This window comes from Mustelus asterias, chromosome 17, assembly GCF_964213995.1.
Source record: "Mustelus asterias chromosome 17, sMusAst1.hap1.1, whole genome shotgun sequence".
Classification (NCBI taxonomy): Eukaryota; Metazoa; Chordata; class Chondrichthyes; order Carcharhiniformes; family Triakidae; genus Mustelus; species Mustelus asterias.
Window position 1 is genome coordinate 14,164,952 of NC_135817.1, and position 13,073 is coordinate 14,178,024.

Genomic DNA, 13,073 nt, shown 5'->3' on the forward strand with positions numbered 1-13,073 from the left:
CATTTTTAACACAAATAAGCTATTTGATTTAAAATTATGAACAGTAAAGAACCAATAATAGAGAAATATCCTTCTTAATAATGTATATATTTCTGTATTACATTGGAGACTGCTGCCCAAATCATGTCACTCCATAGTCTTCAACCAATACTTACAATATCTGGGTTTTTTGACTGAGAACCATCACCAATTTTAACTGCATTTCTACCACTGCTGTCTATCACATTTGATCAAGTTACCCTTTTTAGCTAGTTTGACCAAGTTCCTTTAGTACATTTTGATACGAGTTCAGTTTACTACACCAACAGATCTTTGGTGTGCAGCTTTTCAAAAATGTGGCAGTCAGGGAATGTACCTTAGTAAAATGGACAATTTGAAACATTTCTTCAACTATGCCATTTAAGAATAAAATGGTTGGGAGTCAAATAAGCCACAGTACATTAAGCATGGCTTTTTATTTCCCTCGACTACATTGGACATCCATTCAGACAGATGGCAAGTGGTGATCTGCTGAAATCTTGTGCCTTCACACCCACGGTACAAAACTGTTCCTAAATTTGCAGATTTTCACTCAGACAGGACTCAAAATAGGAGAGGAGAGGTGAGAAGCTGCTGCAGCTGCAAGGTTCTGGAAATTTATTCTACATGGAAATGTGCTCTAACTGATCGGGGACTTCTTAATGCTGCCTTTAGGTGTCTGTAACAGAGAGTATTCCATTCTCAAGTCTTCAGCTTGATAAATGAACATAAAAAGATTTGGGGGCAAATTTTCCCGTTCCGCCCGACGGAGGAATTGTAGCGGACGAGGGGCGGAATATGGAAAGGTCCGTTGACCTTGGGCAGGATTTTCCAGTTTCGGCATTTAGCTCCATCATTCTTCTGCCCTAAGTTCTCTGATCAATTGTCCCACTTCCAAGCATAAATGCAGAATTAATTGCAGAAATATATTTGTTATGCCTTTTAAAGAGGATATATGTTGTGAATTTATCCTCCTAGAGCTGGAATCACCTCTCGTTCTCTCCGTTCCTGGCGTTTGTGTTCTACTTCCTCTTTCTCTTTCATCTGTTGCTGTTCCCATTCTTCTCGGATTTTTCTCTGGGGACACAAAAGGAACAGGATCCCACCAGTCAAATTTCATTGTACAAACTTATCTCGGCATTGAAAATACCTCTAATTTAAGGTTGATCTCACTTTTCAGGTTTCAATGAAAATATACATTTTGTCAAAGCTTTTCATCTTGCACTCATCAGGTCAATCACAAGTATGGTGCATTCTCCATGGCAACGTCTCTACCAGAGTCCACTTGCCAACCAATCAACACCCTTTTCTCATACAGTATAAAGCGGTTGCTCCCCCGACATTTCTATTTTTGAGATTGCCCAGATGAGTGCAAGATGAAAAACTTTGACAAATGTCTTTTTTTTTAAGCAACACTCAAATTCTTTACTACCAAACAATTATTTTCAAGTTTCAGGTAAAAAATTAAGAGTTTTCAGTTTGACTGGAGGGAGACTAAAACAATATTTTAGTGTATGAGATATAAACAACTTCTAAAATATGCCGCACAGTGATGAAAATATTAGCTCTCAATTCAAACCATTCTTGAAGATTCTTGCCTACAAGTTGATTAACACTTGAACTGGAGTTGACATTCCAAAGAGATATCCATACAGCGGAGGCAGAGCTCAATCGCTAAAGATAAACCACTTTGATCTGACTTTTCTCCAAGAACAGAAATACTTTTTGCGCTGTAATGCATGCTGCATTTTTCTTCTGTGCAGTTTAACATTGCAAGACTCCTTCATATTCACGATATTAGATCTCCTCCCAGGAAAACAAGTTGTTTTGTGAACTTAAGAATTTGAGGTGAGAATCATTGCTTTTCGAAGCACCAAATCAAATTAAAGTTGCTGAGATATTCTTAAGTCACTATAATGCAATGGCTTTTCATTGCTTTACTGCTGTAAAACAGCAGCTAGTATAATTGAGATTTCTTCAGATTCCCTTCTTCACACTATTTGTACAATACTTGCAAAAACACAAATTTAAATTATAAACCAAATAATATTTCAATTATTAACTGCACATCCTATCTCTAGAATACTAGATGACTAGAACTAGGATAGTTCCGGGTACCACACTTTAGGAAGGACATGAAAGCATTGCATTGGAGAAGGTGCAGAATATTCACAAGAATTGTTCCAGGAATGAGGAACTTCAGTTATGAAGATAGATTGAGAAGTTGGGACACTTTTCCTTGGAGAAAAGAGATTAGATAGAGGTATTCGAAATCATGAGGACTCTGGAAGAGTAAATAGGGAGAAACTGTCCCCACCATGAAAGGATTGAGAACGAGAGCATACAAATTTAAAGTAATCAGCGAAAGAAGTAAAAATAAATGAGGGGGAAAACTTTTTCACTCGGCAAGTGGTCAAGGTCTGAAGTGCACTGCCCAAGAGAGTGGTAGGGGTAGGTTCAACGGAAGCATTCAAAGACGGTAAATTGCTATCTAAAAAGAATGTGTAGAGTTACAGGAAGAAGACTAGAGAATGGCACTAAGTGAACTACTCAAAGAGCAGGGGTAGACATGATGGGCTTAATGGCCTCCTCCTGTTTTGAAATAACTCTGTGATTTGAGAGATCCATCAAGCCTCACCAGCTACTCAGATTAATTTAGATAGAATTAGGGGTAAACAGTCCATATTCACTTTCCCAATTGCTCTGCAATAAAACGGGTGTGTGATGAAAGGGAAAGAATTAGGAAACCAAATTGTTTACCTCCTCCTCTTCCAGCTTTTTTCGTGCTACTTCCTCTCTTTCCTTCTTCAGCTGGAATTCCTCTTGTGCCTGCTGCTCTTTTTCCAACCATTCTACATGTAGGCGCTGTCTAAAAAGAGAGAAAGCTACTATAACCCTTTACTGCAGGAATCAAAGTTTCAAAAACAGTGCTCTTTTGGGATCCAACAGCCAGCCCACCGTCCGCTCATTTCAATTTTAGTACATTTCATTTTTCATTCAATGTACATTTGTATTAGCAAGGAAGTGCAGTTCACCCTGAAAAAGAAAATCCTTTCATAAGAACTAGGAGCAGGAGTAGGCCATCTGGCTCCTTGAGCCAGTTCCGCCATTCAATAAGATCATGGCTGATCTTTTTGCGGACTCAGCTCCACTTGCCTGCCCGCATAACCCTTAATTCCTTTACTGTTCAAAAATGTATCTATCCTTGCCTTAAAAACCTTCAATGAGGTAGCCTCAACTGCTTCACTGGGCAGGGAATTCCACAGATTCACAACCCTTTGTGTGAAGAAGTTCCTCCTCAACTCGGTCTTAAAACTGCTTCCCCTTATTTTGAGGCCATGCCCCCGCGTTCTAGTTTCACCCGCCAGTGGAAACAACTTCCCTGCTTCTATCTTACCTATTCCCTTCATAATCTCATATTTCTATAAGATCTCCCCTCATTCTTCTGAATTCCAATGAGTATAGCCCCAGTCTACTCAATCTCTCCTCATAAGCCAACCCTCTCAACTCCAGAATCAACCTAGTAAATCTCCTCTGCACCCCCTCCAGTGCCAGTATATCCTTTCTCAAGTAAGGAGACCAAAACTGTACAGTACTCCAGGTGTGGCCTCACCGGCACCTTATACAGCTGCAACATAACCTCGCTGTTTTTAAACTCCATCCCTCTGGCAATGAAGGACAAAATTCCATTTGCCTTCCTAATTACCTGCTGCAGCTGCAAACCAACTCCTTGCGATTCTTGCACAACGTCCCTCTACACAGCAGCAAGCTGCAATTTTTTACCATTTAAATAATGGTCCATTTTGCTGTTATTCTTACCAAAATGGATGACCTCACATTTACATATATGGTACAATCATTTCATATATGGTAAGTAAACTGTGCCACTCAAATACTATTTCATGAAGTGATACAGAGAAAGGAAAAATGACTGATATACAAGACAAGTAGTCTTTAAAAACTGCTGTTAGGCACTTTTTCTTTGCATTTAGGAAGCTTCAGAGAAACTAAGACAAGCAGCTTCAAAAGTAATCTTTTCTATTTCACTGCAGAATTTACTGACAAGCAGTGTCAACATCTGTAGAAGATAAATACAAGATATGCATCAAGGTCTCTGTGTCCAAAAGGTCATTTGAAAAGGTGCACAGAGATTAACATTGCAGTTGCATAAAAGCAACAAAACCTAAATCACTATTGTTTAATGACTTCTCAGGTCAGCTATAGGAAATCATAGTAATCCACAGCATACCAGTCCAGACCAATAGGGCATTTCCATTTTTATCAAAAAGAGGTGGGGGTGGTAACCATCACTTAAAATATCATTGCTTTATTCAATGCTTTAACCAGTTCTTGTTGAATCTCTTGATTTCTCTTTGAATGTAATTTGTAACCTATTTCATGTATTACAAATGAAAGGCATCCTATTGGTCTCAAGAAGTCACTGACCTTTCAGCCTCCAATTCCCTTTCTTCTAGATCATCCACCTCTTCAACCTCCTCTTCATGAGCTAATTCTGTAAATTAATGAAAATCATTTTGTATTTATAGCTGTCACAATCAGAACATGTATAAAATCCAAGTCATTAATGGGTGCCATTTTTAATGTAACGCGTATTAAATCAGAAAACAGCCAATATATTTTTCAAAGTGAATCGTCACGTTTCGCCTAATCTTCAATCAAAGGACAGCCTGGGCAAAGCACTGAATTGCTAGTGAGCCTATAATCTCAACACTTTTCATCATTGTACTCTGTAACTGCATTAAGACACTGGGACCTTCAAGTAGCAGATAATCACTCACTGAGTAACTGAGATTGTGATAAAGACCCTATCACAATCATTCAAAACAGCAGATACATACTTCCCCCCCCCCCCCCCCACAAATACTTCTTTTCGTATTTCAGTACCAAAATAAAGTTTAATCCATTACAAGCTAAATCACTGAACGATGCAGCATAGGAGGTGGCCATTTGGCCCATTGTGGCTGCAGTGATGGCACAAGGCCCAGTTTACAGAGGAAATGGTCACTGTCCAGCACTTGTGTGGCATGAATGTTACTTGCCACTTCACAGCCCAAGCCTGGATGCTGTTCAGGTCTTGCTGCATATGGACCGCATCTGAGGAATCACGAATAGTTCTGAACACTGCAATTATCAGCACAAGTTCCACTTCTGATGTTATGATGGCAGGATGGTTATTGACAAAGTAGCTGAAGATGGGTTGAACCTAGGACATTTCTTCAGTTCTCTGCCCAATAGCAGGTCTGTCTCATGGTGTCACATCACCACCACAGGTCAGGAAGCAGGTACCAAATCCAACACTACTGGTAACAATCTTATCGACACTGGGTAAAGGAGTCCACGTTGCTGTAGCAACATACACTTTTACATGCATTCTGTGACTTGGAGCAATGGAAAGTGATGCTGGAGGCTCCAATTTTCTTTCCATCACATGGCTGACCAGGAATCTCTTCCACTCTTACTGCTTGAAATTATATTTGAAAGATTTATATATTGATAGTCAACTGGTTTGGCGTTGTTATGAAGGCACCTTCCTTGACCATCGAGTCCTGGAGTGGGACTTGGACGTAGAACTTCTGGCTCGGAGGCAAGGGATGTTGCCCCTGCAAGACCTCCTCCTAACACACCACCCTGAGGAGTTCCTGCAGTGATGTCCTGGAAACCTCCAACAACTACAAGCATTTTGTGTGCTTGGTATGACTCCAACAGCACAGCGTTTCCCCCCTCATTCCCAGTGCCTTCAGTTTTGCTAGAACTCCTATTTGTCACTTGGTCAAATACTGGCAATCATGCACCTCAAGTTTTTTTTTGTAGTCCGGAGGTCAGTGAGTGTAGTGAGGTACTGGGAAGGGTATCATGGTCAAAGGTGGGTACCAGCAGACAAGAAGGTGGGTTGAAGTGTGTCTACTTCAATGCAAGGAGCATCCGAAATAAGGTAGGTGAACTTGGGGCGTGGATTGGCACTTGGGACTACGATGTTGTGGCCATTACGGAGACATGGGTAGAACAAGGACAGGAATGGTTGTTGGAAGTTCCGGGGTATAGATGTTTCAGTAAGTGTAGGGTAGCTGGTAAAAGAGGTGGAGGAGTGGCACTGTTAATCAAGGAGAGTGTAACGGCTGCAGAAAGGCATTTCGAAGGGGATCTGCCTACAGAGGTAAGATGGACTGAGGTTAGGAATAGGAAAGGAGCGGTCACGTTGTTAGGAGTTTACTATAGGCCCCCAAATAGTAATAGAGATGTGGAGCAAGAAATTGCTAAGCAGATTATGGATAGGTGTGGAGGTCACAGGGTAGTTGTCATGGGGGACTTTAACCTTCCAAATATTGATTGGAACCTTTATAGGTCGAATAGTTCGGATGGGGCAGTTTTTGTGCAGTGTGTGCAGGAGGGGTTCCTGACACAATATGTGGATAAGCCGACAAGAGGTGGGGCCACATTGGATTTGGTAATGGGAAATGAACCGGGCCAAGTGTTGGATTTGGTTGTGGGAGAGCACTTTGGAGATAGTGACCACAATTCGGTGTCTTTTGTTATTGCAATGGAGAGGGAGAGGGCCATGCGGCAGGGCATAGTTTACAATTGGGGGAGAGGTAATTATGATGCAATCAGGCGGGAATTAGGAAGCATAGGATGGGAACAAAAATTGTCAGGCAAAGGCACTAATGATAAGTGGAACTTTTTCAAGGAACAAATACTGCGTGTCCTTGATAGGTATGTCCCTGCCAGGCAGAGAGGAAATGGCCGAGCGAGGGAACCATGGTTCACAAAAGAGGTGGAATGTCTTGCCAAGAGGAAGAAGGAAGCGTATGTTAGGTTGAGAAAACAAGGTTCAGTTGGCTCGATGGAGGGTTACAAGTTAGCAAGAAATTAGCTGAAAAAGGGGCTTAGGAGAGCTAGGAGGGGGCATGAGAAGTCCTTGGCGGTTCGGATCAAGGAAAACCCCAAGGCTTTTTACTCTTATGTGAGGAATAAAAGAATGACCAGGGTGAGGCTGGGGCCGGTCAAGGACGGCAGTGGGAATTTGTGCATGGAGTCAGAAGAGATAGGAGAGGTGATGAATGAATACTTTTCTTCGGTGTTCACCAAGGAGAGGGGCCATGTTTTTGAGGAAGAGAGGGTGTCACAGGCTGATAGGCTGGAGGAAGTAGATGTTCGGAGGGAAGATGTACTAGCAATTTTAAATAAACTTAAAGTTGATAAGTCCCCTGGGCCTGATGAAATATACCCTAGGATTCTTTGGGAGGCAAGGGATGAGATTGCAGAGCCTTTGGCATTGATCCTTGCGTCCTCACTGTCCACGGGGATGGTGCCAGAGGACTGGAGAGTGGTGAATGTAGTTCCTCTGTTTAAGAAAGGGAATAGAAATAACCTTGGTAATTATAGGCCTGTTAGTCTTACTTCGGAGGTCGGTAAGTTGATGGAAAAGGTCCTTAGGGATAGGATTTACGACCATTTAGAAAGATGCAGCTTAATCCGGGATAGTCAGCACGGATTCGTGAAGGGCAAGTCTTGCCTCACAAATTTGATTGAATTTTTTGAGGAGGTAACTAAGTGTGAAGATGAAGGTAGTGCAGTTGATGTCATATACATGGATTTTAGTAAGGCGTTTGATAAAGTCCCCCACGGTCGGCTTATGAAGAAAGTAAGGATGTGTGGGATAGAGGGAAGTTTGGCCGATTGTATAGGTAACTGGCTATCTAATAGAAGACAGAGGGTGGTGGTGGATGGAAAATTTTTGGACTGGAAAGCGGTTACCAGCGGAGTGCCACAGGGATCAGTGCTTGGTCCTCTGCTATTTGTCATTTTTATAAATGACTTGGAGGAGGGGGCTGAAGAGTGGATCAGTAAATTTGCTGATGACACCAAGATTGGTGGAGTAGTGGATGAGGTGGAGGGCTGTTGTAGGCTGCAAAGAGATATAGATAGGATGCAAAGCTGGGCTGAAAAATGGCAAATGGAGTTTAACCCTGACAAATGCGAGGTGATTCATTTTGGTAGGACAAATTTAAATGTGGATTACAGGGTCAAAGGTAGGGTTCTGAAGAATGTGGAGGAACAGAGAGATCTTGGGGTTCATATCCACAGATCTCTAAAGGTTGCAACTCAAGTGGATAGAGCCGTGAAGAAGGCCTATAGTGTGTTGGCGTTCGTTAACAGGGGGTTTGAGTTTAAGAGCCGTGGGGTTATGCTGCAACTGTACAGGACCTTGGTGAGACCACATTTGGAATTTTGTGTGCAGTTCTGGTCACCTCACTACAAGAAGGATGTGGAGACACTGGAAAGAGTGAAAAGGAGATTTACCAGGATGCTGCCTGGTTTGGAGGGTAGGTCTTATGAGGAAAGGTTGAGGGAACTTGGTCTTTTCTCTTTGGAGCGGAGGAGGTTGAGAGGAGACTTGATAGAGGTTTATAAGATGATGAGGGGGATAGATAGAGTGAACGTTCAAAGACTATTTCCTCGGGTGAATGGAGCGGTAACGAGGAGGCATGACTATAGGGTTCATGGTGGGAGATATAGGAAGGATGTCCGAGGTAGGTTTTTTACTCAGAGTGGTTGGGGTGTGGAATGGACTCCCTGCAGGGATAGTGGAGTCAGAAACTTTAGGAACATTTAAGAAGCTATTGGATAGGCACATGGAGTACTTCGGGATGATAGGGAGGAAATAGCTTGATCTGGGTTTCAGACAAAGCTCGGCACAACATCGTGGGCCGAAGGGCCTGTTCTGTGCTGTATTGTTCTATGTTTAGCTCTTGTGTCCATGTTTGGACCAAGGCTGTAATGAGGTCTGAAACTGAGTGACCTTAGCGGAACCTGAAATAAGCATCAGTGAGCAGGTTATTGCTGAGTAAGTGCCACTTGATAGCACTATTGAGGATACCTTCCATCACTTTGCTGAAGATTGAGAGTGGACTGATAGGAAGGTAATTGGCTAGATTGCACTCATCATGCTTTTTGCAGACAGGACATACTCGGACATTGCCAGGTGGATGCCAGTGTTGTAGCTGTACTGGGACAGCTTGGCTAGGGGTGTGGCTAATTCTGGAGCACAAGTAGGGATGTTGTCAGGTCCTACAGTCTGCAGTATCCAGTGCCTTCAGCCATTTCTTAATATCACATGGAATGAATCGAATTAGCTGAAGACTGGCGTCTGTGATGCTGGAGGCCTCAGGAGGCAGAGATGGATCATCGATGGTGCAGGAGACACCATCTGGGACACTGGGGCTGGCTCTGGGGCCGATGGTGGACAGAATCAATTTGCTTAGAGCTAAGGAACAAAAAGGGTGCATCTGCAGGGAAATTACAGAGATGCAAACATTATAAAGTAGCTATAATGGGGGACTCTATTTAACCAAATGTATACTGGGACAGTGATAGCGTAACGGACAGAAAGGGACAAAAGTTCCTAGACTATGTTCAGGAAAGTCGTCCACAGCAGTGTGTCCAGTTCAACAAGAAAGGATGCACAGTTAGACCTGGTTCTTGGAAATGAGGTGGGTCAAGTAGATCAAGTGTTAGTGGGGGAATATTTAGGAGACAGTTAGAAGAAGGTTTAGAACAATGATAGGAAAGGAAAATAGATAATCCAGAGTAAAAATAATTGACTGGGAGACAGCCAACTTCAGTGGGACAAGAACAGAGCTCAGCTGGTTAGACTGGAATATAAGGTTGGAGGAGAAACTCGCTTAAAAGAGAAAGGTGAGGCAAAACAAATCCAGAGCTTCCTAGTTGAAAAAGGAGTTAGAAATTAAGATAAAGAAGAAAAAGTGTGTTCATGACAAGTATCAGTAGAAAATACAACTGAGAATCAAGAGGAATACAGAAGGTTCAGAGAGGAGGTGAAAAAGCACATTAGAGAAGCAAAGAGGGATCATGAGAAAAGACTGGCAGCCAACAAGGGGGAATCCCAAAGTCTTTGATAGGCATATAAATAGTACAAAAGTGATAAAAAGGAGTAGGGTTGATTGAAAGCGTATTTACACATGGAGGCATGGCTGAGGTATAAAATGAATACTTTGCATCCATCTTTACCAAGGAGGTAGATGCTACGGAGGACATAGTGATAGACAGGAAAAATTGGTCCCTAGAAGGGTTCAAAATTGATGAGAAGGAAGTGCTGAAGAGACTGTTGAAGGAAGTGAGAGTGGAAATTGCAGGTGCGCTGACCATAATCATCCAGTCTTTAGACTCAGGGGAGATGCCAGAGGACTGGAGATTTGCGAATGTAATGGCCTTGTTCAAAAAAGGTTGTAATGACAGGCCCAGCAATTTCAGACCAGTCAGATTAATATCAGTGGTGGTCAAGCTTCTGGAAACAATTATTCAGGAGAACAGTGTAGAACTTCAGAAAGGACATAGACAAGTTGTTGGAGCAGGCAGATAGGTGGCAGATGAAGTGCAATGCAGAGAAGTGCAAGGTGACGCATTTTGGTAGGAAGAACATGGAGAGACAATATAAAATGAGTAAAACATGGGTTGATTAGGAAGAACCAGCATGGATCTCTAAAGGGGAAATTGCGTTTAACTAACTTGGAGTTTTTTGAGGAGGTAACAGAAAGGGTCAACGAGGATAATGGTGTTGATGTGAACTTTCAAAAGGCATTCAATACAATGCCACACAACAAATTAGTATGAAAAGTTATAGCTGATGAAATAAAAGGAATAGCAGCAAAATGGATACAAAATTAGCTGAATAATAGGAAGCAGAGTGTAATGGTCAATGGATATGGTTTGGGTTGGGAGTATTGGGACCCTTGCTTTTCCTGATGTAAATGATCCAGATCTTGATGTGCAGGGGACAATTTCAAATTTGTCGGTGACACAAAATTTGGAAATATTGTAAATCATTAAGAGGACAGTGTAGAAATTCAAAAGAACATAGACAAGTTGGTGGAGTGGGCAATTAGGTGGCAGATGACATTCAATGCAGAGAAGTACAATGTGATACCTCCCGCCAACTAGCTGCGCCCAGCACCCTCCCTGCAGTGTCCAGCAAGCCCCCAAACAAAGCAGTGCCCGGGGCGCCGCCCACCCCGCAGGGCCTGGCACACCACCCTCTTCCCGGCATGACAACCACTCCAAAGTGCCGAGCACGGCCCCCCACCCCTCAGCGCCCAGCACGGCCACCCCATTCCTCAGCACCCAGCATACCCTCCCACCCCACAACTCCTCAGCACCTGGCATCTCCGCGCGCCCCCCCCCCCACCCCCAAACGAGCTCCGCAGCTCGTGGCGCACCTCCCACCCGCTCCACAGCTCCTGACACAGCCTATCACCGCTCTGCAGTGCCTGGCACACCCCCCACCCACTTCACAGCACCCACACGCTCCCCCCAATGCACTCTGCAGTGCCCAGCGCACCCCCACAACCCCCACCAATGTGCTCTGGCATCCACCTCTCAGCCCAACAAACACCACTCATCGCCTGACACACCCCTCCCACACACCCCATGGTGCCCCCCCCCCCCCCCCCCCCCGCATACTGTATCCGCCCACCACACCCTGCCCCCCTCTCCAGCATCCATCCCATCCCCCGGCACCCACCCTACACCCCCAGCGCCCACCCCGCTGCCCATCCCCCCCAGCACCCAGCGCCCACCCCCCTACCCATCCCCCCAGCGCCCAGCACCCACCCCGCCGCCCATCCCGAGCGCCCAGCACCCACCCCCCCAGTGCCCGGCGCCCATCCCCCAGCACCCTCCCCATCCCCCGGCACCTCCCCAGCGCCCGGCACCCCCCCACCCTCCGGCACCCATCCCCCTCCCCCTAGCGCCTGGCACCCACTCTCAGCACCAAACGTACCGCACCCCATCACCAAGCAAACACTCAGTGCCCCTGCCCCATATCCAGCCCTGCACCTACCTGCCTGCCGCTGTCTGGCGCCCTCCTGCCGTCTTTTCCTCCGTTTCTCCTTCTTCAGCAGAGCCCGCTGCTTCTTGTGGCTGTGGAGAGACACAGAGAGTGAAACCCGGGACACACACACAGCCCGGGACACACACACAGCCCGGGACACACACACAGCCCGGGACACACACACAGCCCGGGCCAGCAAGCCCCGCTCCGGAGAATCTAGCGGTATGAGCTCCCGGTGCTGACCCCACACTCTCTCTCCCTCCCTCACACACCTCAGCTTCTGAACTGGAGGCTCGGCCGCCATCACCATCGCCATCTTTGGACGGCTGGGCGTCACGTGGGGGTCGCGGTGACGTCGGCCGCCGAGGGTTACATGCGGGTCGCGGTGACGTCAGCCGCCAGGATCACGTGGGACCACGGTGACGGCGGCCGCCGAGGGTTACATGCGGGTCGCGGTGACGTCAGCCGCCAGGATCACGTGGGACCACGGTGACGGCGGCCGCTGGGGTTACGTGGTTTTCCCAGCTGTCAGGAGTGCTCTGTTTGAGAGTCTGTACTCTCAGGGATTGTTTGGGTGAAAAGGAGTAGCCATTCAGCCCATCAAACCTGTTCCACCATTCAGTTAGACTATGGCTGATAGCCACCACTTTCCCCATACTATCTCCATATCCCTTAATGTAATGACATCTATCAATTCATAGAAACCCTACAGTACAGAAAGAGGCCATTCGGCCCATCGAGTCTGCACCGACCACAATCCCACCCAGGCCCTACTCCCATATATTTTACCCGCTAATCCCTCTAATCTACGCATCCCAGGACACTAAGGGGCAATTTTAGCATGGCCAATCAACCTAACCCGCACATCTTTGGACTGTGGGAGGAAACCGGAGCACCCGGAGGAAACCCACGCAGACACGAGGAGAATGTGCAAACTCCACACAGACAGTGACCCAAACGGGAATCGAACCCAGGTCCCTGGAGCTGTGAAGCAGCAGTGCTAACCACTGTGCTACCGTGCCGCCCTAATTATGTAATCTATCAATTTCTTTGCTTTGACCATGCTCAAACATGGAGCTTCCACAGCCTCTGGGGGTAGAGAATTCCAAAGATTCACCACCCTCAGAATGAAAAATGTCTCCCCATCTCAGTCCTAAATGGCCTAGTCCTGTATCCTGCGATTTAC

General features: G+C 45.4%; 1 protein-coding gene across 1 annotated transcript in view; it reads right to left on the reverse strand.

The window, feature by feature from the left end:
* The window catches only part of zrsr2 (zinc finger (CCCH type), RNA-binding motif and serine/arginine rich 2), a 28,371-nt gene extending 16,123 nt beyond the window's left edge, over nucleotides 1–12,248 (reverse strand). Inside the window, exons 1-5 of the mRNA XM_078232311.1 lie at nucleotides 12,160–12,248; nucleotides 11,897–11,976; nucleotides 4,465–4,531; nucleotides 2,779–2,887; nucleotides 1,009–1,095 (exon numbers count right to left, since the gene is read on the reverse strand). Of these exons, the coding sequence (XP_078088437.1) occupies nucleotides 1,009–1,095; nucleotides 2,779–2,887; nucleotides 4,465–4,531; nucleotides 11,897–11,976; nucleotides 12,160–12,203 (387 nt within the window). The 5' untranslated portion in view covers nucleotides 12,204–12,248. The remainder of the gene's footprint in view (nucleotides 1–1,008; nucleotides 1,096–2,778; nucleotides 2,888–4,464; nucleotides 4,532–11,896; nucleotides 11,977–12,159) is intronic.
* Between the last annotated feature and the right edge of the window lie 825 nt (nucleotides 12,249–13,073).